Source organism: Dasypus novemcinctus, chromosome 2, assembly GCF_030445035.2.
Source record: "Dasypus novemcinctus isolate mDasNov1 chromosome 2, mDasNov1.1.hap2, whole genome shotgun sequence".
In the NCBI taxonomy this organism is placed as follows: domain Eukaryota; kingdom Metazoa; phylum Chordata; class Mammalia; order Cingulata; family Dasypodidae; genus Dasypus; species Dasypus novemcinctus.
The window spans coordinates 121,980,451-122,007,421 of NC_080674.1; the positions used below are offsets into that span (position 1 = coordinate 121,980,451).

The following is a 26,971-nucleotide window of genomic DNA, read 5'->3' on the forward strand; positions in this document are numbered from 1 at the left end:
AATTGTGGTATTGCATGGAAACAGAAAAACGAAGTGTTTGAATTCTGTTTCTGCCTTCAAAAAGTATTTGCAAAACAAATGGAGAAAAACATTTAAAAGTATATTCCATATCTATTAATGTATGTTTGAAAGTGCAGCTATAAACAGTAAAGTTATATTAATTGTTCCCAGTTTTATTTCCTATTGTATATTTTATTTTTATTTAGTTATTTTTTTAAAGATTTATTTATTTATTTATTTCCCCTCCCCCCCCCCCACCCCGGTTGTCTGTTCTCTGTGTCCATTTGCTGGGTTTGTCTGTTCTCTGTGTCCATTTGCTGTGTCTTCTCCTTTGTCCGCGGCACGGGAGTCTGTGTTTCTTTTTGTTGCATCATCTTTTTGTGACAGCTCTCAGTGTGTGCTGCACCATTCCTGGGCAGGCTGCACTCTCTTTCGCGCTGGACAGTTCTCCTTACGGGTCACACTCCTTGTGCGGGGGACACCCCTGCGTGGCAGGGCACTCCTTGTGTGCATCAGCACTGCGCATGGGCCAGCTGCACACGGGTCAAGGAGGCCCGGGGTTTGAACCGCAGACCTCCCATGTGGTAGATGGACGTCCTAACCACTGGGCCGAGTCCGCAGCCTGTATATTTTAAATTAACTTCTCTTAAATCTTTACTTTATAGTGTAGACATAGGCAAAGGGAATGAAATGATTTCTCGGTACAACACATTAGCTGCACACACATGATGTGGCTGAACAATGTAATGTGATTTTGCAGTGTTAGACCTAAACCGTAAGATTTGGTACATTTATGTTTTTCTTCAATAAGGATGTCGCTAAAAAAAATAAGTTTCAGTAAAGTTTTAGAACTTCAGTATCTTTTCTGAGCACCAAGTGGCTAGGTTGTGTGAATTTTGTAATAAATACAACTGAAATACATGATACATTTTAATCCATTAAAAATTAGTGGGGATGTCTCAGCCAGAGTTGCAAATTTGAATTTATATACTAGGTTAAAATCAATTGTAATACTCAAACAAAAATCATGCATTGAAACTACTTTTGTGCTCATTGAGAATTCAGAATCATAATTAAGTTGCAAAGTTTAACATTAGTCTACTTTATTTTAATGATATTTTATCTTATGGTGGGATTCTCCATGTAAACCTTTTTATTTACTGTGGAGGTCATGGTATAGGATATTAAAGAAGATGTTCAACTAGAACTTGATTTTCCTGATGAGCTCCCAGGTTCCCATAGCAATTTTAGACAATACATGATGTTTTATTGGAAGAGAAACTAGAGGATATAGTCTATTCACTGTCTACCTCCCATGGTAAACCTTCTGTTTGTTTTGTGAATTTGGCAGTTAAAGGTGCATGATAAAAACTTGCAGTCTCTATTAGGTGCTGCTAAACTAGCCAATAATAAAATAACTATCAAGCTCCAACATCTATTCTTTTTATTTCATTAAACATAGATTTCCTAGATAGTTGTGACATCTGGTTTGTCCAATACCTTCTTACTCTGAAAATACTAAAACCTACAACATAAATTTTAAATACTAAATTACGAAGGAGGAAGGACCTCTTTATAAGTGAAAACATTCCTCAAACAAATGACACAAAATGAATTTTCATGGAAATTAATTTTCACGTTTCTAACCATTCTATGATTTTCCTACCAATATAAAACAATTCCCTGTAGTCCCTTTCCATTTAATTGTTGAAGCAGAAAGGTACATTAAATCTTAATTAGACACATTACCTATAGTAGCATCTGGCGTCACTAAAATTTACCTACCTTTAAAATCAGTACAGTAATTTTTCCTTACCTGGAGGAAGAGACTCCAGCATCTCATTTTACTAGGTAATTTTTTGAGACTTCCTTTCAGTTTTATGATTTGCTGAAAATTGTCTCATGTGTGTATACATATGTGATATATTTGTATAGGGGTATCTATCACACATATCCATTCCCCACATATGTCTGTGTGTATTTTGTGCAAGCATATGTTTCTTTCTAAATAGTATTCTATTTCATACCTTGAAAAAATAGAAAATAACAAAAAATTAGGTCAAATGGCTCCTTTTTGGAAACGAAGTAGTTGTCCCAATTTCTTTCATCGCAACATTGCAGAATCTAAGAAAACTTAGAGATTTTTAATTTGGTTTAGACATTTTTAACATTGATTTGCTTTTAACCTTGTTTTCTTGGTACTCTTATATATTTGTTTCCTATTATTGTCATTGTTTTAGATTTAAGAATAATGTTTTATCCAGCTTTGTTTCTAAATTGCTTTTTACTTTTAGACATTACCATATAAGTGATATATGTAAAATAGCACAGGAGGGAAAAGAATCAGGGGAGGTGGAATTCAAAATGTTTTAGGGAAATGAACAATGACAATAATAGGATGATGCTATATAACAGTGTAGACAGATATCAAAAACTATCATCAAACTCATGTTAGAACCTTAGTGATTATAGAAATTGAAAAATATTGGAAATATATCTGACATTTATAACTTGATATAGTCTTTAACCAAATTTCTGTTACATGGTTCTTTATGGTCAGTATGTTCAGAAATAAGCTTGACACATAATATTGAATGCTCTTAGAAGATTGGGCCTGTATCTTTTTATCTTTTTTCTCTGTAATCTACATAATGATTTGGAAGTATCTTCTACAAAATTGGGTTTTATTAAATATATGTATGAATGACTATCTATGAAGATAATACATGCTAAATTTCATTCTTTTGTTGGTTTGTTTTCTTTTATAGTCCTACTTTTTTTAGGCAACCATCAAGATATAACTTGCCAAGGAACCTTAGAGCACAGTCTACTCTTTTCCATATGAGAATTCAAAGATTCTGAATATATTAATGATTACCACTAAAGTACTTCCTTATAATTATTTTACTGATGACATAAGTTGTAAAAAGGCCAGAGTCAAACTGAAGTATGAATGCCAGGCTCCCTCACTAGCTGAGTGATATGCTACTTCACTTCAGCCTTCAGTTTTTTATTAGTGTGGTTCAAATGTGTGCTTTAGCAAAATAACAAATTATGCCTGGGCCTAGATCTTTGGATCATGGTGAAATTAGATATTGAATATGAGGCCTATGTAAGGGTTCTTGACTTGTGTGGATTCTGTCTTCAGAAGGTCTATAAAGCTCCTGAAATTTGTCTGCTACATTTTGTGTATATGTGATGCACATTTTTTTTCTAAGAAGAGTCTGTAACATATATAAGTACCATCAAGTCCATAGCCCAAGAAAGGTTAAGTATCTATGGATTTGTAGTCTCTTCAGAGGTCTTTTATGTTGAGTAAACATTTGCCATCTATTTCCTTTATATAAAACATATGCCTCTGGAGGAATGAAGATACCATGTATGTTTGTTAAGCAGTTTTATTTTAATTTTACAGTCCAGAGAAAATTTGTGATCTTTTTATAAAATAGTATTATTTCTTTGTATGTAAATTTATTTTGTAATGCAAATGCAATGTTAGTGAATGAATGTCATTGATAAAATGTGAATCATACTTTATATAATTTATTTTTATATATCTGAATTCTTTATTAAAGGGTTAAAGAAATTTCTCATATTTTATGTTCAGCTCTTGCAATGGAATAAAATATTTTAAAACAAATTTTAGATTGAATTTTTATTTTTCGTTCCTAAAAAACCCTAATACATTTTTAAAAAATAGGGTCTTATCATATGGAAAATAGTACTACAACATAAAGGGTAGCATACTCTATAGTTGATTATTGTGGGTGTATATGAATATTTTATTCTTTTTGAACTGGACTTTATTTTAGAGTCAAACATCTTAAAATCTTTACCTATTGCTTCCTGGACACTTGTGTTGCCTAAGGGAAGCAAACTTCCTAGAAAGAGGAACTATAGAGACAGTTGAATATGAGCAAGGGAAGAATTAGAAGGTACAATTTCAATCTGACCTTAATATTTTAGAAGTAAACAGTGAGTAATTTATTTTAAATTACAATAAAACCCACTGTCATGAAATTTACCACTTACATTAATGAGCAAATGGAGAGTACATACATTTCTGTAGCGCTGCTTTGTTAACTTTGGAAATAAATTTTTGAAAACAAAAAATGTTTATTCGGTCATTATTATTAATTTCTTAGGGTGCCATACTAATTACTAAAAAGTGAGTGGCTTAAAACAACAGAAGTTTATCCTTTCACAGTTCTGGAGGCTAGAAGTCCAAAATCAAGTTATCGGCAGGGCTATGCTCCCTCTCAAGGATCTAGGAAAGAATCCTTCCTTGCCTCTTCCTTGGCATTCCATGGCTTGTAGCTGCTTCACTCCAAACTCTGCCTTTGTCTTTGTATTACTTTCTTCCTTGTGTATTTCTTTGTGTGTCCTCTACTCTTCTTATAAGGACACCAGTAATTGGATTTAGAGCCCACCCTAATCTAACATGACCTCATTTTAACTTGATTACACCTGTAAGGACCCTGTTTCCAAAGGTCATACCCACAGGTACCAGTGGTTAGGACTTCAACATATCTTTTGAGGGAACACAAGTAAATTCCTGTGGTCACTAAAGAAAGGAAGCACATAAGTTATGTTAATTAAGAAAAATACTGGAATTAACAGCCTTTCATTGAGTGTTTATTTTATTACAGACACTTTTAATAAACATTTTACATAGCACCTCACTTTATCTTCACAACTATGTGAGGTAAGTAATAATATTGCCATTTCTATGGGGAAACTGAAGCATGAAGAAATTAAGTAATTTGTTCAGGGTGCTCTATGCTACCTTCAGCACCAGGAAGTAATAGATACTCAAAATTTGTTAAATTGAATTGCATTAAAATTTGTGATTCTCTGGTCTTTCCTCTTTTAGCCTTTTCATTTCCCCATTTTTCTGTGACTCATTTATGACCTCAGGCCTATTGACCTTGATACAGATAACATATGGGAATATACCCAGTAAAATGTATGCCACCCTGTTTCCTGCAGTAATTTTCTTTTTATAATCAAAGCAATATATAATGAGCTTTTATCATAGTAGTTAAAAGAAAATCTCATTTTATAATCCTATATAAAAGCTAAATAAAGCAAATTTCCTGTATCTCTTCTCCTACTCATTAGTCACTAATTTGTGACCTAGAGATTGGTTGAAATATTGGAGGTCTCTTCTGTACAGCCTTCTATGCCAGTAGAGATGGCTTGTTTCTCTCAATAGTTTGTGTTGCTTTCCCTAACAAGTAATCCTTACCTATAATTCTTGATTACTTTGATTTAGTTTCTTAGAAGAGAGACTATATTATGGATATACCACAATTATACTTTTGTTGTCTCACATTTTGTTTTAAGGTGTTAGACTCATTTTTAAGTAGTGGTTAATTCTGAAAATGATATCAAATTTTGTGTTATAGAATGGAGAAATAGAAATGTGAAAAATCACATTGTATAGTCAGCATTTTATAAAGATCTAGGAATATAAAGAAAGTTATTTTATTTACATTAAAGATAATATCTGAAAATATTTAAAATGCTTTAACTGGTATTAGTCCATTATGGTCAAGTTCATTTAGTCAATTGACTATGATAGAAAATAATATGAAGTCATGTCCTGCTACATCTAACTTTAAAGAAATATAGGGGAAGCAAACTTGGCCCAATGGATAGGGCATCCGCCTACCACATGGGAGGTCCGTGGTTCAAAGCCAGGGCCTCCTTGGCCCGTGTGGAGCTGGCCCATGCACAGTGCTGATGCGCGCAAGGAGTGCCCTGCCACGCAGGGGTGTCCTCTGTATAGGGGAGCCCCCCGCGCAAGGAGTGCGCCCTGTAAGGAGAGCCACCCAGCATGAAAGAAAGTGCAGCCTGCCCAGGAATGGTGCCTCACACACAGAGAGCTGACACAACAAGATGACGGACGCAACAAAAAGAAACACAGATTCCCGTGCTGCTGACAACAACAGAAGCAGATGAAGAAAGACGCAGCAAGTAGACACAGAGAACAGACAACCAGGGTGGAGGGGGAAGGGGGGAGAAATAAATAAATCTTTTAAAAAAAAAAAAAGAAATATAAGATTTTAAAGAATTGTTAGTGAAGGTTATATGAAATCTTTTGTTTATACAAGTTAGTACTCAATTTGAAAATAGCTTTTTTCTTTTCTCTCATGTGTTTCCTTTCTGAAGAAAATTTTAGAATGACTAGTAGAAGATATGCTTAGTGCCTGAAAGAAAAACAAGTTTCTTTCCTTCTTAATTTAGAGGTCAGAATAGAAATGCTACTTCTGAAGTTGCCTTCTGTGGGAAAGGAAAAGCCTTATCATTTACAGAATTTGATATTAAGGGACAGTTGTTTTGAAGTTAGAAAACTCAGACCATAACAGCACTGCAAATTTTCTCCGATTAGGCAGATACAATGTTCTAAAAAAACACAGTATCCAATTCTTTTGCATACAATAGAAGCATTTTTAACATCAAAGAAGTTCTTTTTCCTTTGATTGATATTTTTAATCATCACATAAGGTTTTTATTATTGGAAAAAAGCATGGATAACAAATTGATCAGAAATCTTGAGATTTTACAGAGTTCCTATTAGTAATATTTCCTGTTGTGTTTCTGTTAATTCAGAAGTTTATTTTTCTCAACTCTCAATTATCTATATTAACAAAAGGAAGGAAAAACTAATCACATGAAACATACAGTATGTATAATCTTTATATGGATTGGAAAGTTATGTTCTCGTGCTTTCAGTAGAAACGTAAGATGAATATGATGTTCTCATAGAAGCATTTGCTTAATATTGGGTTATGTTTTTATTTAAGTCCCATATCTTAATGAAAATTATTACAAACATCATAGTTAATCTGCAGTAAATGTTACTCATGTCCAACATGGAACTTTCTGAAGTGGATATAAATTGAACAACAGTTCTAAATTGTAATTTAGTTATTAATCTCCTTTGTCACTCCTGCAGTATTCCTTCAGTATAAAAAAGTGAACAACTTTTCAGTAGGGTCTTAGGGTTTAGAAAGATTTTGGGAGGGGATAGATATTAATTGGTACTTTTGAGAATAACTTAGGGGAAACTTTATTATTAAATAGCTATTTAAAAAGGCAAAGATTTATATATTATGAAAGAATGCTTAAATTCTAAAAGTAATTATCATTATGGAAGATAGGGAAAATTAAACAAGTATAAAGAAAAAAAATCACCAAATCAGCTACTTCTAATAAGCTCTTTACAAACATTGACTGTTGTGTAGGTTTAGGTTTTTTCCACTATTAAAAACAGTGTCTCCTTGTACAATTTCTAAGCGTGCTTACTAATGACAGCAGAAGACAGTTTTCTTAAGAAATTAATCCACCCTGATAAACAAAACCATCATTTCTTTATTTGAAACTTGAAGAACAGGTACATGGGCTAGCCATACGAGCTTCCCTGATGCACTTTTTTTTCCCATTCATTTATTCATTTATTTATCCATTCATTTTATATATATATATAACAAATTGATTTTATTTATACATATTTATAAAGCATACAGTTCATGCAAAGTGTATAATCGGTGGTATTTGGGATAATCACATAGTTGTGCATTCATCACTTCATTTATTAGAGCATTTTCATTATTTCAATAATGTTAAACAAAAAACAAACAAGAATATTCCTCACTTCTCAATCTCTATGCTTCCCTCACTGTACATAGCTGGTGTTTCTGGCTATTCAATCCAACATTTATAATCAATGACTTTTAGTACCCTGATGCACTTTTGACACAAACTTTCAAGAAACAGGGAAAGTGAGACCATATCTCTATGGAGCAGTCTCTTGGTGAAGCAGGGTGGAAGAGAGAGTAGACATTGTGAGAACCCTTCATTGTCAATCATGGATAGTTGAAGAGGAGTAAGGGATTGAAGGCAATATGGGGTAGGTAGAATAACGGTCTCCCAAAGGTATTATTAGGACCTAATCCCTGAATCTCATCAATGTTACCTTATGTATTAGTCAGCCAAAAGGGTGCTGATGCAAAATATCAGAAATCAGTTGATTTTTATAAAGGGTGTTTATTTGGAGGTAGAAGCTTATAGTTATCAGGCCATAAAGCATAAGTTATTTCCCTCATCAAAGTCTATTGCCATGTGTTGGGACAAGGTGATTGCCAACATCTGCCAAGAGTTCAGGCTTCTTGGGTTCTTCTCTTCCCAGGACTCTGATTTTCTCTGGGCTCAGCTGCTGGGCTCTCTCTACAAGGCCAGGCTTGTAGATTGTCAGGCAGATGGCTCTGTCACTCTCCCTGTGGCTTCTGCCATTTCTAAGCAGCCACCTCTATTGCTCTGTGTTCTTCTCCTGTGTGTCACTTACTGGGCTCCAGCCAAAACTCCAACTCTCTTCACTGCCATGTAGTTTTCTCTGTGAGTCCTTACCCACTAAGGGGATGGAAACTGAATGTCCTACTGACATGACCTTAATCATTATTTAACAAGTAAAAGTGAAACCTCTGAATCCAATATACTCTAATATGCCCAGAGGGACAGACCAGTTTACAAACATAATCCAAAATCTATTTTTGGAATTCATAAACAGTATCAAACTTTTCCATCATCCCAAATAGAAACTCTGTACAATTAAAGCATTAAGTCCCCATTCCCTTTCCCTACCCTAGCCTCTGGTCACCTGTATTCTAGTTTCTGATTCTATAAAGTTGCTTATTCTAATTATTTCATATCAGTGAGATCATACAACATTTTTTTTGTGTGTCTGCCTTAAATTTCTCTATACACAGTAGTGCTTCCATGTTGTCACATGTATCAGAACTTCATTCCTTTTTGTGGCTGAATAATATTCCATTGTGAGTATAGAACACATTTTTTTTTATCCATCAGTTGATGGACACTTGGGTTGCTTCCATCTTATTTTTTTTTAAGATTTATTTTTTATTTATTTCTCTCCCCTGCCCGGCTTCCCCCCAGTTGTCTGCTCTCTGTGTCCATTTGCTGTGTGTTCTTCTGTGCCCGCTTCTGTTCTTGTCAGCGGCACCTGGAATCTGTGTCTCTTTTTGTTGTGTCATCTTGCTGTGTCAGCTCTCCATGTGTGCAGTGCCACTCCTGGGCAGGCTGCACTGTTTTCGCGCTGGGCGGCTCTCCTTACGGGGTGAACTTCTTGCACGTGGGACTGCACTATGTGGGGGAACACCCCACATGGCACGGCACTCCTTGTACACATCAGCTCTGCGCATGGGCCAGCTCACCACACAGGCCAGGAGGCCCTGGGTTTGAACCTTGGACCTCCCATGTGGTAGGCGGATGCCCTATCTGTTGGAACGAATCTGCTTCCATCTTCGGACGACTGTGAATACTTCCACTATGAACATCAGTGTACATGTGTCTGTTCAAGTACTTGCTTTTAGTTCTTTAGAGTATATACCTAGATACACCTAGAAGTGCCAAAGCCAGATAGAGATACCACAAGAAAAGAAAATTACAGGCTGATTTCTCTTATGAACATAGATAAAAAATCCTCAACAAAATACTGGCAAATCGAATCCAACAGCACATTAAGAAATATGTTCCATATTTAAGTGGGATTTATCCCAAGTACACAGGGGTGGTTCAACATAAGAAAATCAATTAATGCAGTATACCACATTAACAGAACAAAGGGAAAAATATATGATTATCTCAATTAATGCAGAAAGGCATTTGCCAAAATCCAGGACCTCTTCTTGATAAAAACACTTAGAAAGCAATCAATAGAAGGAAACTTCCTTAACATGATAAAGAGCATATGTGAAACCCCCACAGCTAATATACTAGTTAATGATGAAAGACTGAAAGCTTTCCCTCCAAGATCAGAAACAAGAGATGCCCACTGTCACCGCTGTTATGCACCATTGTATTGGAAGTTCTAGCCGAGCAATTAGTCATCCCCCCACCCCCACCCCAAAAGGGAAGAAAGGAATAAAAGGCATCAGAATTGGAAAGGAAGAAGTAAAACTCCCTATTTCCCCATGATTCTTTTGTTCAATTTTGTTCTTATTTGGAAGAAGTGAACATCATAGAATCATAGAATTCAGAAGTGATACGAAAGTATCTCAAAGTTTCTCAGATAGGAAAGGTAGATCAGAGTTTCTTAGCTTGTGGCCTTGGACTCTTTGTGAGAGAAAGAGGAAGAATGAAGTTATTACTAAGGATCCAGGGACCCATTTACACCCCAAGAATTATGTAAACACTGACAAAATAATGTAACACCCACTGTTTTAGTCTTCTAGCACTTCTATAACCAAGTACCATGGACTAGTTGCCTTAAACAATAGAAGTTTATCATCTCACAGTACTGGAGGCTAGCAGTCTGAAATCAGGATGTTGGTAGGACTATGCTTCCTCTTAAAGGTGAGAATCTATTCCATGCCTCTCCCTTGGCTTCTGGTGGGTGGCCAGTGACACATGGTGTTGCTTGGCCTTATGACTGCTTAACTTAATCTGCAAGTCTGTAACATGGCTGTCTCTCTGTTCAGTTTTCTCTCCCTGTAAGGACATTAGTCATATTGAGTAGGGCCCAGCCTTATCCATTTTGGCCTCATCTTAACTAATAACCTTTTCAAAGTTTTTATTTACAAAGAGTTCACATTCATAAGACCCCATGTTAGACTTGACATGTGTTTTTTACTCAATCCATAACACAAACACATCTATTTTTCTAGATTTGCAACTATACTTAGTTATTTAATAAATTAATCTAAATCACTAACTGAAAAATTATCTTTCTGAATCTTGTAACTTTGGTTGTTAATGTTTTCAGACAATGAATATTCCTATCCCTTGGGAGTCTGGAAGGGTTTTTATTTTGTTTTGTTTTAATTATTTAAAAGGAACCACCTTCTCAATACCAATCGCTTTATCTTACTCTCGAGGATACTCATGGTTATATAGTTAGTACTGGCTGCATAGCTGGTTAGCCACAGAACCCTGTTGAGAACTCATGTTTTCAGAGTTCTATAGAAATACTTACTTGAAAAGATCTTAGGTTTACAGTACAAATTGCTGGTGTTTTCCTTAGAAAAAGTATAGATCCCTATATCTCTTGACTGTGACTTTGAAGTTGTAAGAAACTCCTGTTTTTATAAAACTGTTCTTAAATTTTTTTGTTGTTTTTCTTTCAATTTAGTGAACTATTTTTGAGATGGTCCCTTTGATTGTTTTGGATATTAAGCTTTAGTTCTAACCACAGTTTTTACTTAAATGAGTAATAGATCAAGAGGAAAATAAGTGTGGATTTTAGAGTCCTATGTTTATTTTCCCACACTTTTTCTTACCAGAGAAAAGAGATAACTAGTTAGTTAGCTAGCTAGACAGACAGAAAGATGAACCAGAAGAAAATGAAACCTGCGTAGCAGTTTTTTTGAGGTGAACTGAGTCCATTATTCTGTATGTCTCCTTTTTAGCAAGAGTGGATCTGGGAAACTTTGGTGCACCCATCTACATTGATAAGTGCTTGATATGTTCCAAACAGAGATGTGATAAAAAGAGGAAGATGTCTTACTCTATTTAGTGATAAAATGCCCATTTTAAGCTTATTATTTTGCTTTCATGAAAATATCCCTAAGGATTGAGGAGAATAAATAATAAGACAAGTTGTATGGATCTTAAGGAAAAGTTGGTTTTGGCTGTTGGGATTAAAAATTTTAAAAGTCTTTATTTTTTAGAACAATTTTAGTTTTACAGAAAGTACAAAGTCTTCCCATAACTATCCCCCCTTGTCCCACCCCAGTTTCTCCCATTAGTAACATCCTGTATAAGTGTGGTACATATGTTAGAATTGATGAACCAATATTGATACATTACTATTACCTAAAATCCATAGCTTACATTAGGGTTCATTCTTTATGTTGTACAGTGTCTGTGGGTTTTGACAAATGCATAATATCATGTATCTACCATTACAATATAAAGAAGTTTCACTGCCCTAAAAATGCCTTGTTCTTTACCTGTTCATCCCTCCCATTCACCCTACCCCACCTTGGACCCTTGGCAACCATTGATCTCTTTACTGTCTCTATAGTTTTGCCTTTCCCAGAATGTCATATAGCTGGAATCATATAGTATATTGTTTCTTCAGATTGGTTCATTTCAGTTACCCATATGTATTTAAAGTTGCTCCATGTCTTTTCATAGCTTGATAGCTCATTTCTTTTTATCACCTACTAATACTCCATTGTATGGATGTATCACAATTTGTTTATCCATTAACCTGTTGAATGACATCTTGATTGCTTCCAAGTTTTTGGCAATTACAGATAAAGTTGCTATAAATATCTGTGTGTGGGTTTTTGTGTGGATATAAGTTTTCAACTCACTTGAGTAAATATGTACCTTGAAGCACAATTGCTGAATTGTATGGTAAGCTTATGTGTAGCTTTTTAAGAAACTGCTGTCAGACTGTCCTTCAAAGTGGCTATACCATTTTACATTCCCACTAGCAATGAGTGAGAGTTCTTGTTGCTCCACATCCTCCCCAGTTTTGGTGTTGCCATTGTTGGGGATTTTAGTTATTTTAATAGGTACATAGTGATATCTCATTGTTGGAATTAAATTTTAGTGCTTAATTTGGCAGTCTACTTATCCTGAAATCTCTCTTGGTAAAAACATAGAATATATGGGCGACAACTGTTTTGTTCAACAATTACAGTTTCCATGCCCATTAGCTTATCAAACTCTTACATTCCAAATTATATTTAGTTGACTCATTTACTTATCTAGTTAAATAGAAATAAACTTTTAGAAGTAGAATAGACCTACTTGTCATAAGGTCAAAACAATGTTTTATGGTGGAATTTAGTATTCTTTTCATGACCATGAGGCTGGACAGAGTTATAGTCTTACAAGAAATTATCTCAGTTCTTTATTTTGACCTTTTATTCACAAAAGAAATTAGACTTCAAAAGAAAACAACATTTAGACTTTTTTTTTACAGTATGGTTATTTTAGTTGATTGGTATCTTCAAGTTGCCTTTGATAAGACTATAAAATGTTTAATAGTATTTTGTGTTATTTCAGTTTTATTTGTCTATATTCCTTATTTTTTTGACATTGAAGTCTTTCATTTTATCTTTGCCATCAACTTGTAAATTATAAATTGCAAGTCTTTACAGGAATCATTTTTTCTATAGTAAATGATATTTTTATTAGAAAGGAAAAAGTGGATAGAAGGGTAAAATAGGAGTAAATGAGATGTAAAAGCTACTTTAGAAACATAAGTGGATTTCTGTTTTTTCATGAGGAGTGTACATTAAGTTAAACTTATATACCAGAGAAAAGGATTTTCATTACAAAGTAATACAGAGGCAAGAGGTAATGAGGAATGCTTCTCTGTATTTTGCCTAAATGCCACTTATTTAACAAATTCTTATTGAGCTGCACAGCAGGGGTTAGACACTGTCCTAGGCTCTGGGAATATATTTGTAAATATACTGGTGAACTGCACATTAAATTTAAAATTGGAATTTTTAGGAGTTCTAAAAAGGGAAAGTTCATAGTGCTTTGGGAGCGTGTAGCAGTTTGATATGGTTATGAATTCCAAAAATAGATACTGGATTATTTTTGTAATCTGATCTGTACCTGGGCATGATTGAGTTATGATTAGGGTGTTGAGTCCCCACCCCTCAGATAAAAGGCCTGGCAAAGAACAGAGTTGAGGGTTTCTGATATTGGAGTTTTGATGTTGGAGTTTGATGCTGAAGAATTAAGCTGGAGCCCCAGGAAGTAAGCTCACAGAGGAAAGAGAAGCCAGCCCCAGGAAGAAAGGAACCTTGAACCCAGAGAACAGCAAGCTCCAGGAATGCAGAAACCCAGGAAGCCTGATTTCTCACAGACGTCAGCAGCCATCTTGCTCCAAATAGACTTGGGTGAGGGAAATAACTTATGCTTTATGGCCTGGTATCTGTAAGCTCCTACCCCAAATTAATACCCTTTATAAAAACCAACCAATTTCTGGTATTTTGCATCAGCACCCCTTTGGCTGACTAATACAGAGCATAATCCAGGAAACCTAATCCAGGTTAGGAAACTTGAACCTAGCCTGGAAAATCTTGAGAAAGATTTATGTGACAGAGCCCATTAGCTGAAACTGTAAAGCTGAGTCAGAGCCAGAGAGAGAGAAAGGATTTACAAAGTGTGCTACAGGGAGAGGGCATTGGGTATATAAACATCCTGAATATAATATAGTATAATATATTATTGTAAGGAACTGTAGAAGTTTATAACTGGAATGGAGAGGATAAGATAAAGTAAACCCAGACTAGAGTGATTCAAAAGGCAACACTTGAAGTCATGTGATTAAAATAAAATACTAAATGTGGTCTTAAGAATAAAGGTATTGCAGTTGGTACTCCTTGCCTGATTGCTTAAAAGCAATTTTGTGTTTCTAATGACTGAATTCATTTTACATAATTTAAAAAGAAAAGCATGTATTAGGAATACTATCATAAGACCATGGAAATGGTTTTACTCTTAGTTTCTTCTTTTATTATGTTTTTAAAGAACAGTGCTTTTAAAACTTCTGTCTCCAAGTCTGCTCATTTAACTTAATTATAATCTTTTTGTCCCTCCAACAAGCCCCCTCAGGAATTCTGAATTTTGAACTTCAACTCTTAATCTCTTTTTACAAATTGAACCAGTGTGCTTTTTAATTGAATGATAGTCTATAAATCTTGCTGCCCAAATAAATCATTAATCTATGAAGACTTTGGTAGGGATGTTCCTTTATGTTTGTTCACTAGAATTAGCAAACTACATGTAGGTAGGATTCCTCTCTGTTTTTACTCCTCATTGTCTCTCCACTGCCAAGCCAGAGCCTAATGTATCATTGATGCTCTATAAATATTTATGGCCTGAATTAATACTAAATTTTTTAAAAAGATTTATTTATTTATTTCTCTCTCCTCCCCTCCCCCTACCCCGGTTGTCTGTTCTGTGTCTACTTGCTGCATCTCGTTTCTTTGTCCGCCTCTATTGTTGTCAGCGTCATGGGAATCTTTGTCTCTCATTGTTGCGTCATCTTTTGTCAGCTCTCCATGTGGGTGGCGCCATTCTTAGGCAGGCTGCACTTTCTTTCGCGCTGGGCGGCTCTCCTTACAGGGTGCACTCCTTGCGCATGGGGCTCCCCTACGCGGGGCACACCCCTGCATGGCACGGCACTCCTTGCGCGCATCAGCACTGCGCATGGGCCAGCTCCACACGGGTCAAGGAGGCCCGGGGTTTGAACCGCGGACCTCCCATGTGGTAGACGATGCCCTAACCACTGGGCCAGGTCCACTTCCCAATATATTCTTGCTCTAAGTCCTGTTGGGTATTTGATAGTACCATGGTTCTGTGATCAAATGTAGGCCTTGCTAGGGTAAATGAAATATTACAGTATGACTTAAAAAATATTTTTCAAATTTAAGGATGGATAAGAATATTATTTTAACATTTATGTAATGTCACTAAACAATATATTTCCTTTTTATTGCTGAATAGTATTCCATTGTATGACTATATCCTGTTTTGTTTATCGATTCACCAGTGGGCACGCATTTACATTGTTTCCAGTTTGGGGCTGTTATGTGTAATGCTCCTGTGAACCTTAATGTACAAGCCTTTGTGTGAACACCTGTTTTCATGTTACTTATGCTAACACATAGGAATGAAATTGTTTAGTTATATTTAACTTATTACTGAACTGTTTTCCATTCCCACCAGCAATGTATGAGGCTTCCCCAGTTTGTCCACATCCTCAGCAACACTTAATACTGTCAGTCCTATTACTTATAACCAATCTAGTAGATATATAATGGTAACTCACTATGGTTTTAATTTCCATTTACCTAATAACTGGTGATGTGTTGAGCATCTTTTCATGCACTTATCAGCTGTTCTTATATCTTTTGTGGTGAAATGTCTATTCTAATCTTTTGCCCATGTTTTATGGGGTTTTTCTTATCGATTAGTTAGTGAAGTTCTTTATATATTCTGGATACCGGTATTTTGATAAAGGTTTGCAAGTGTTTTCTCCCTGTCAGTGACTTTTCTTTTCCTTTATTTTATGGTGTCTTTTGAAGATAAAAAATTTTTAATTTTGATGAAGTCCAGTTTATCAAATTTTCTTTTATAGATTGTGCCTTTGTTGTCATATCTAACAAATCTTTGCCTAACCCAAAGTCAGAAAGATTTTTTCCCTGTGTTTCATTCTAGAAGTTTTATAGTTTTAGGTACATTAATCATTTTTCTTTTTACTTTTTATTTTGAAATATGTTCAGTCTTATAGGACAGTTAAAAAATAGTACAAACCCCAAAAAAGAGAACTCCAACAGATGCCTACCTGTCCCCAAATACCCAAACACACTAATTTTAACTTTTTGCCACATTTGCCACATTATTCTATCTATTCTGTCTGTTAGTCCATTTTTGAACACTTAAGTGTAGGTTATATATGTCAAGTTCCTTGAATATTTAATACTGCCATGTACATTTCCTAAGAACAAGGATATTTACTTATGTAACCACCTTCAGTACAGTTATCAAGTTCAAGCAATTTAGCCTTGATATAAAGCTTATAGTCTATATTCCAATTTTTTCACATGTCCCAATAGTGTCCTTTTGAGTCTTTTCTCCTCCTGCTAGATCCTGACCATGACTATGCATTTCATTTCATTGTCATTGTCTTTTCCAACTGTGCTTTCCCATCTTTGCTCCCAAGCATACTATTCAATGGGATTAATGATATTCACAATATTGCGGTAACCTTACCACCTTCCATTACTTCCATTGCAAACTTTCCTATCTCCTCAAACAGAAACTCTATATCCTTTATGTTTTAACTGCCTGTTCTCCCTGCCGCCTACCCCTGGCAACCTGTACTTTAGTTTCTGTCTCTATAAATTGCATATTCTCTAATATTTTTGTTGTTGCTACCATGGGGCTTAAATGTAATATCCAAAATCTTTAACAGTCTCGTTTGCTTTGATATCAACTTAACTTCAATAGTCTATACAAACTACGTTCCTGTATCCCTTTGTCTCTTCACTTTTATGTAGTTCTTATAATAAATTACATGTTTATAGATTATCCATTCAAAGTCACTGATTTATCATTACATTTTATGTGTTTGCCTTTTAAATCCTGGGGAAAAGTAGAAAGTAGAGTTACAAAGCAAAAATACAATAGTACTGGCATTTATATTTACCTATGTCATTGCTATCACAAGAGATCTTTATTTCTTTATGTCTTCTCTCTGTTGTCTATTGTCCTTTTCTTTCAACCTGCAGAACTCTCTTTAGCTCTTTTTAGCGTCTCTTGTAGGGCTGATCAAATGATGACAAACTCCCTCAGCTTTTGTTTGTCTGAGAATGTCTTAATTTCCACTTCATTTTTTTTAAAGATTTATTTTATTTTAGTTATTCCCCTTTCCCCCACAACCACCTGCTCTCCGTGTCCATTCACTGCATGTTCTTATGTGTCTGCTTGTCTTCTCTTCTTGTCTTCTCTTTAGAAGGCACCAGAACCAATCCTGGAACTTCCGATGTGGGAGAGAGACACCCAATTACTTTAGCCACCTCAGCTCCCTGGTTTGTTGTGTCTCTCATTGTCTTTCCTCTGTGTCTCTTTTTCATTGCATCATCTTGTTCCGTCAGTTTGCGGCATAGGCCAACTCTCCACAGTGCAGGCCAGCTCTGCCTTCACCAGGAGGTCCTGGGAACTGAACCTGGGCCCCCCCACCCCAATATGGTAGATGGGAGCCCAATTGCTTGAGCCACATCTGCTTCTCTCCCCTTCATTTTTGAAAGACAGTTTTGCCAGATATAGAATTCTTGTGTGGCAATTTTTTCCCGGCACTTTAAATATACCATCCCAATGCATTCATGCCTCCATAGGGTTTCCTATGAGAAACTGGCACTTAATCTTATTGAGGCTCCCTTGTATACAACAGGTTGTTTCTCTCTTTATTTTTGGAATTCAACAGTTTGATTATAATATGCCATGGCATGGGTCTATTTGCATTTATATAGTTCATTGAGTATCTTATTTGTGTATGTCTTTGGTTAAATTTGTAAAGTTGTCAGCTGTTATTTCTTTGAATATTCTCTCTGCCCCTTTCTTTCTTTTTTCTCCTACTGGGACTCCCACATATTTCTCAGACTCTGTTCACTTTTCTTCATTCTTTCTTCTTTCTGCACTTCAGACTGAATGACTTAAAGATTCTTTAAGTTTACTGAGTTTTTCTTCTGCCAGTGCCAATCTGCTGTTGAACTCCTCTTGGGAATTTTTAATTTCCATTACTATGGTCTTAAGCTCTCTTTGTTTCCTTTTCATAATTTCTGTCTCTCTATTGATATTCTCTTTATGTGCATCTGTCGTTTTCTTGCTTTTCTTTTGTTTATCATGTTTTTCCTTAGCTCTTTGAGTATATTTAGGACCATTTTTTAAAAGTTTTTATTTGGTATGTCTTAGATCTGGTCCTCTTCATTGATGGTTTCTAATATTTTTTTAGCCAGGCCATTACTTCCTGTTTCTTTGTATGGTTTGTGACTTTTGTTGAAACCTGGACATTTTGCTATTTTAATGTGTTACTGCTGAAATTTAGCCTCTTCAGTATCTGTACTTTAAGCTTGTATCTGGCTAGTGTTATGACTAAGTTTTCCTTGAATGTTAGGAGTAAATAAGAAAAGGAAGAAAGAAGAAAACTCCTTTCCCAGTCTTTGCAGATTCACCTGTGCTTCTTCAGGATTCCCAAGTCTCCCTTGTTCAGGCATAATTTAGCAATTAGCAAGGGATTTGTATAGTTTTTGCTCTGAATTTGGGTTTCATACCTTCTGTGGTTGGCATGCTGCCAAGATTTCCCTTTAAATGTTCAGCTACGGTTTTCAGACCGAATTCTGATTTCTAGTACTGTTGGCAGTAATGCTGCATTTCTTCCCCTCCTCCATTTTCTGCAGTTTTAGCTGTGGAGCGTTGGATCAGTAAGTGACAAACTATCATTTCTTACCCCTCCCATTTTCATTTTTCAAAATCAGTTAAGGCTATGCCTGCTGTTAGATTTTTTTCCATTGTTTTAAAATTTGGTGTGTTTTTTGTGTGTTTGTTTTAATCTAGTATTTTATCATTGTTACTGCTGGAATTTCATGTAACTACTTTAGTACTCTGCCATTACCAGAAGTTGAACTTCTTCACCCCTATTGGTTTTAAATAGTACATTTAAAATAAAGCAAAAACAAAACAACAAACAGACCTTGAAACATTCAGTAAAATTTAACTGAAGTTTTTAGATATACCTCAGCTCTTCCAAGTTTATGTTTATAGCTTTTATTCCTCTTTATTTAAAGGGACAAAATTACATTTTAGCTGATAGGCTCTTCTTAATTTCTTGTAATTGCGTTTTTTTAAAATAGTGCATTTGAAGTCATGATTCATTCTTCACTGCTGTCATATTTCTAGGCATTTGTTTTGAAAATAGTTTGGTTTTGGGCTTAGTGTAGGTATTGGGGAACCTAGAATTTAAAAAGCAATTGAAAATATTTAGATTTTCTTAAAGAAATATTTTATATCACACTATTATTAGACATTCTATTGTAAGAATCCATTTTAATGTTTCTGGCAATGCCTATCATTGTACCTAATATGTACCCAGAAGCCACTGAATTGCTCATTGTTTAAACCAATAAAACAATATATTGTTGTACTTCGTATTTCGTGTGGCATAGTACCCCTATTTACATGTGGAAATGTGATTTCTATTATAAGAATGGAACTTTTCCTTCTACAGTTTTTTTAACGCCTCTATTTTTAATTATTCTAAATATAATTTCATGAAGATATTGCATTTCAGAGCTAGAAGGTAACAAGTGATTATTACTAAAACCCACTTTTATGTGTGTATGTGTGTGTGTGTGAGAAAAACCTAAAGTCCAGGGGAAATAATACTTTACTTGGTTAAGTATTAATTTGTAGTATCAGAACTAGTTTTTGATCCCAAGTCTTTTTTTTTTTTTAAGATTTATTTATTTATTTATTTATTTCTCGCCTCTTCCTCACCCACCCCACCCCCGCCCCGGGTTGTCTGTTCTCTGTGTCTATTTGCTGTGTCTTCTTTGTCCACTCCTGTTGTCGACAGCGGCACGGGAATCTGTGTTTCTTTTTGTTTTGTCATCTTGTTATATCAGTTCTCCATGTGTGTGGCACCATTCCTGGGCATGCTGCACTTTCTTTCGCGCTGGGTGTCTCTCCTTACGGGGTGCACTCCTTGCGCGGGGGGCTCCCCTATGCGGGGGACACCCCTGCGTGGCAGGGCACTCCTTGCATGCATCAGCACTGCGCATGGGCCAGCTCCGCACGGGTCAAGGAGGCCCGGGATTTGAACCGCGGACCTCCCATGTGGTAGATGGACGCCCTAACCACTGGGCCAAGTCCGCTGCCCTGATCCCAGTCTTTAAACCTCGACTCATTGCTTACTCTCTACCTCTTATTCTGTTCCTAATCTCAAAGATACTTCAAATGATTCAGATTACTCCATTTAATTTTCAAGAAACGATCTCCACCAATAATTATAATACAAAATTTTCTTATTCTGTCTAGATTTCATTAGCTTCCCCAACCCCTCTCAGGTCTCAGAATGTTTACAAGACTAAGGTATATATTTTTAAAATGTACTTAAAATGAAATATTATCAATAAGTATGTAGGTGTGGTTTTTCTAACAACTGAAGATTAATTCAAACATGAGTTTTAAATTTAGAGCATGCTGATATTATTTTAGTTGTCTAGTATATGGAAAATAAGTCTGAAGATGGGCAAATAAATAATAAGAGTCAGCTTAGGAATGTTGTGTCATATGTTATCTAATATCATAAGTTTGGGTTATTGGCGTCCTCCCTACCTCCCTCCCTTTTTCCCTCTCTCCCTTCCTTCTTTTCAAATGCTTGAGTCAAATTTACCCTTTTTTTTCCCCCACTGCAAATAGTTCAGCTTAAGCCAGAGAGTCTGGGGGGAGAAAAGAACCTTTAAAATGTAATTGATTTTTATCTAGTCTTGCATTTTAAATGTAACCATAAATTTATTTTGCTGCTATTAAATATGGCATTCAGTATGTAACATTAAACTGTAAATGTGTCTTAAAAATTTAGGTGCTTTTGTTCCAGACTACTTGTCTACTAAAATTTCAAGTTGCTTAAAGGTGAAAGATTTATCATTTAAAAATGATTATATATAAACTAGTTTGACCATTTTATATTTGGTCTTCTCATTTGTGACATTTTGTGTCACATATGCTTATCATTTATTATTAATTTTGATGAATCTATGTAGTATATTTCAACTTGGGAGTATATATAGAGAATTTTTATGATCTAGTGGTGAACAGTTTTTCCTCCTTTAACTTTAAGAAGCTGAGTTGTGGTTGGGTCTGAAGTGGAATACAGACCATAGTGTATAATAAGTTCATGTGCTCAGTTGGTGTGGAGGATCTTGGAGTTGTGGGATTTGTGCTCTTTCATGAACTGTGAAATACTGAGTTCATAAGATTTGAAAGTGGACAATGGGTTATCCTGATTAGAGTTAAGGAATCTTTGTTTCTTGTCCTTACCCCAAGCCACTTAAATTTGAGGAAATTCATATTCTGTCCTTATTCTGAAAAGGAATAACTTTTCCTGATATGGATGGAACAAACGGAGAGTTCCAGCCTACTGGAGAAACACTTTAAGTACTACACAGCTCTACTCAGAATACCTGAATTCTTTTCCTCTGGTCATCCCCAGGACAGAGATTGATGATGTAGTTCATTGCCACAGCTCTCATTTGCTTCTAGCCTTGGCTAGTGATGTTCTTAAGTTTCCACTCTCAGAGACGCTGCCAAATATAATGCTTTTTGAGCAGAGGTCTTGCCAAAATCTCCCTAAACTGCTGTGTCACAACTTAATTTCCATGTAATCTCAGATAAGGTCTTTAGCCAAGGGCTCGTTCTATTGTTAATAAAATGACAATAATAGTGGCACCTACCTCATAACTTGATTGTAAGAATTAAATGAGTTAATGAATAATAAAATGTTTTTTCACAGTGGCCAGTACTAGACAACTAATAGTTGTGGTTTTCATCATCATTGTCTATACTTACCCCCACTACCACCACCTAACAGTGCCATTCAGGATATTATAAAGAGGGACATGGAAAGAAGACTCCTTTTCTAAGCATTCTATACTAAGTGTATCCCATGCCCTGTACTCTCCATCTAACCTCCATTTTTTTTCTTTCATCATGTATGTCTGAATAGACCATTTCTCAGAGGCCATACTTACTTTCCCTGGAGGGTAATGGAATCCCAAGGGAAAAAAATTATGCTTACCCAGAGTTTTCCCAGGCCTTACCAATTTGGGAGTTTACATGCAGTCACATTAATGGTAATAACTCAGTTATATTGGTTCATGTCCTACCTGCATAATTCAGAGCTTTGCCCTCCTGCAAAAATGTACTCCAGTTAATTCTGATAGCCCTGTAGCTATTTCACTAGTGTATACAGGTTGCACATGATCCTCTGCTCTTGTCATCTCATGCAGTCACGTGAGGGCAGACCCTCACTAATACCTTTGTAATATATGCCCTATGCTGCTCCTTCTTTATTGGAGATGCTGTCTCCTGATGTCCACATAGATGCAAATTCTGGACCTTCCAAAATGGCATTGATTCACTTTAGTCATCAGTGCAGTGCTTGGACTCCATGTCTCAGAGACCTTTCCAAAAACAATTCTTATCTATAGAGCTCTTCACCATAGGTCCAGCTTTAGTCCTTCTGATACCCTCCCCACAACTCCCATCCACAAGTATGCTGCTCTCAGGTTTCCACTCCCTGTGCAAGTCAGTTCATACAAGCAAGCCTGTACAGGTCACCAGCTCTATCATGCCATCGTACTACAGACAACCAGGCACCTCTGAATCCTAGGTTAGCTTCAGCAGCACTTGCATTCCGTATTTAATAATAACAACAGTAATATAACTGTGGATAAGCACTATATAGGTTTTATATATACTCAGACTACTGAGCTTGACATTTGAAAACATTGACCACACTTTTTTCAGACTTTTTCTAACTTACTTTAATTTCTTACTCTTATTCACATAATTCCTCTGCCCTAGGCTCGAGGTGTAGATAAGATTACTGGTCTAATGTACACTCTTCATCTGAGTCACTCTTCCTCTCTTTTGCATTCCTTGTTCACAGTAGTGGTAAGCAGGATCCTTTTCCATCTGTACCACAGAGTTGCCATCCTTGACGTAAATTAGTGTTGGTCACTTAAAAAACTGTCACTATCGTGAATTCCATGGTGATCTTTTCCCCTGATTTCAGGGCCCTGAGCTTCTTTTATGGCGTTGCTCTTTTGAGAAATGTTATTATTATCACCAGTCATTCTAATAAATTTCCAGTAAATTGATTATGATTACCCATGCTCTTTATTCTCCATCAGTTTATTTTCAGTACTCTTTTATTTTCCCATCTGTCACAGGATCTTTGAAAGTACCCCTTTCTTTATGTCTTTAATCTGGTATAACTTGCAAGGGATTTTTGTTCAATTCATACTTCTTGAAATTTCACATTTATATTTTGTCCTGTATATCCCCAGCTGCCAGTTCACTTTTACCTGTGGAGAGTTGGGAACATGTACAAAAATACTCCAGCCTTCTGGGTGATTTCATTCCTGTTATCTTCATTTCCCAAGGTATTGGCTTCAAGGTATATTTTTCCTCATGATATTTATTATAGGGCTTAGTTTTTTGACTTCATAGGTGATGCTGAGCATTCACAGCTTTTCAATTTCTTGGGTTAGAAGCAAGGAATTTTAAGCAGTAACTATCCTTGCCTTTCATCATGCAAAAACAATTAGAAAGAATTAGTTTTTCTCACCCAGGGACATCAGTCTGTGTATACCAGTGGGAACCAGACATCATGTCTAGGTAAAATCACTATCACACTTCAGCTGCTTTTTCACTATGGTAATTTTAGCTGAACTAGGTCATGTTATAAATGTCAACAAGGAAAGAAAATAAATAAAATGTCATCAGAGTTATGCACATATGCTTACATTTCAAAGGAGTTTAAAATCTTTTACAAGAAACAGGATTCAAAGGTTTTTTGTTCATTTTAATGATAAATGTGAATAAGGTTACTGTGTCACTATGACCCTTTCTTAGGTGAGCCTTTGGCTTCATCCCTCCTTTCCTAAAATGAAGAAAGATCTCAATTTGTCATTGAAGGTTGGTACAGATAAGAGTTTTTCAGATAAGTAGATAAGTCATTGTGATGGTTTGATTTTAAAAATTTACTTCCAATTCACCTTAAAAATTGGGTTAGGAGAAATGAACTATAATGTAGTGTCAGCCACAAAACCACCATTTTAATAGCTAACATCATTCATTCTCTAGGAGGAATTTTAAATAAAAAAAATAAAGCAAAATTTTTATTCTTGTCAATTTTGCACAATGACACAAGCTAGATGTTAGTTTTAATTTAATTTAATTTTGGCAAAGTAATTAAAGTAAGTCAATATCACGTTTTATCACTTTCAAATATAAGTTTTTCTTATTTCAAGAAAAAGTATAGGTTTTAAGAGGTGTTAGAAAATTCATTTTTTATAATAAAGTAAATTTGTTAAAGAACCTTTAATAAGTCACTGTTTTATTTTTCAAAGTTCCAATTAAACCTCAAGAGATATTATAGTCCTGCTGTGGTTTTAAATGAATGCTTTCATAGTTACGTAAATAGTGGCTTATCATGAATTGAAGGGTTGTAAATGGCAATTAAATCCTTTCCCTCTCAAGCTAATTAAAGCAGGACCTTTTAAGGAGCACTGTGACTATCTCCTTGTCAATTCCATGCTATAACTTAGCCCTGATTATAAACAAGCACTAACTACTACTTTGTAATTCAGTTTACTCTTTCTGCTTTGGCAGAGAACTTCACTGCAGTAAATAAGCATTGAGACATATTATTGTATGGAAACTTACTTATTGTGAGAATCATATTTTTTATTTTGACTCCCAGTTTGGGATAGGTTTGTTCTATGTAAGATAGATTATTTATCTTCTTGTAAAATAGTGTAAAATAAATATCTGCCCATGGCCATTACAATTTAGAGTTGTTTCACTTTAGAAGGAACTGATTGACCTTCACCTTTAGGCATAAAAGAGTCAGTATCTAGAGAACATTCACAAGTTATCTATTTTTAAAATAATTATTTTTTACTATTTCCCTTTCTACTAGTTTTTTATTCCTTCTTTTAGAATGAAAGATATGGGCAGTGAACTTGTATTTATGATTGATCATTTGTTTGGAGTCCAGCATGGACTAATAATGACTAAATCTGATGTACGTATTTATGGTTCAATCTCTAGGTGACAGGTATTCATGTGTAATTGAGCAGGTATTGATTGTCATTGTTGTTGACAATCCTGGTAGAAGCAGCAATGATTGAATATATGTAAAGTTTGAATTTGCCTTCTACCTAGGTGGTCACAGAAGCAGGACAAATGTATAAAAGTTGACTGTGCCACAGCATTAAATCTATTCAACTGTACTTAAGTGAAAAGAAATGACAATGATTAAGGGTACTGTTCAATTCAACAAGCATTTATTTAGCTGTTCTATAGCTCAACAGTGTGGTAGCTGCTGAAAAATACAACAGGGGAAGACAGTATAATTTCACCCTGAAGAAGTTTATCATATTATTTGGGAAACTAATGGCTCATATGAAATAACTGACGAACTAAATGTGACGGTTTATAAATGAGCGTGGGATTGTTTGGGCAACAGAATATAAGCACAATTTATTTGTCTGGTAAGTGAAAAGATATTTGCTTTATATACAGTTTTGTGTTGCAGTATACAATAATATAACCTGAATTAATTGAGATCTTCGGCTATTTAACATTCAAAAATAATAATTAATGTAAAAGATGTTTATTTAAAATATCCTTTAACCCACTCTCTAAATGGTAGTTGGAAACATGATTGCTTCATACATATGATACTAAATAGAAATAAATTCAAGAATAACGTATTCCCTTTTTTTGTCTCGTTTTTTCTTTTTCTTTTTAAAGAACCATTAGATTACATAAGTGTTACATAAAAATACAGGAGATTCCCATATGTCCCACTGCTTCCCCCTCCCACACTTGCCCACATTAACATCTTTCATTAGTGTGGTATGTTTGTTACAATTGATGAACACATATTGAAGCATTGCTACTAGCCATGGACTGTAATTTACATTATAGTTTACACTCTGCCCTGCACAATGTTATAGGTTATGCAAAATGTTTAATGACCTGTATCCACCATTGCAGTGTCATGCAGGACAATTCCAATGCCCTGAAAATGCCCCCACGTTACACCTATTCATCCCTATCCCTATCCCTCCCCTCAGAACCTTTGGTGGCCACTGCCTTTATATCAATGATAAAAGTTCTTCCACTGCTAGAATAATAATGTCTATAATAGAATAATAACAAGTCTACTCTAGTCAATTGTTCATTACCCAAACCTTGAGGATTTGGGTATGATGATGCCCATTCTGTTTCTAATTGAGACGGGGTTTAGATCCCATGGGACAGATGGATAGCACTATCTTGGTTGCAGTTGCAGACATTCTCTGTTCCCTGGAATGGTTGTTGTTCATCATCATATCCTTGTTATTTGTCCTGGGTGCGTCCAATGAACTGGAGAGTAGGTGTTGCAACTCTACTGAGTTTCAGGGCTCAACTGGCACATGAACAGACCAAAGATTTAAGTTTCTTGGACATATATTTAACATGTATAGTGCTAATTATAGGCTCAAATAAAAGGGACAGAAGAGCCATGTGTAGGAAAACTATAAATGACTCTGTTATACTTGGGAGCATAAATTCCAAAGTAAAGCCCATGGACAGGTTGCCAAATTTCTGAGCTTGTCTGCCCTGCTTCTAGTATCTA

The 26,971-nt window shown here is 35.5% G+C and overlaps 1 protein-coding gene across 6 annotated transcripts in view; it reads left to right on the forward strand.

Annotated features, from left to right (window-relative positions):
• The window catches only part of COMMD10 (COMM domain containing 10), a 237,312-nt gene that overhangs the window by 118,285 nt on the left and 92,056 nt on the right, over positions 1–26,971 (forward strand). For 3 of the 6 annotated variants that reach the window (XM_012528512.4, XM_071209537.1, XM_023591363.3), the window contains one exon: positions 23,628–23,723. The exons of the other annotated variants lie outside the window; for them this stretch is intronic. In XM_012528512.4, the coding sequence (XP_012383966.2) occupies positions 23,628–23,723 (96 nt within the window). The remainder of the gene's footprint in view (positions 1–23,627; positions 23,724–26,971) is intronic. 6 annotated transcript variants of the gene reach the window in all.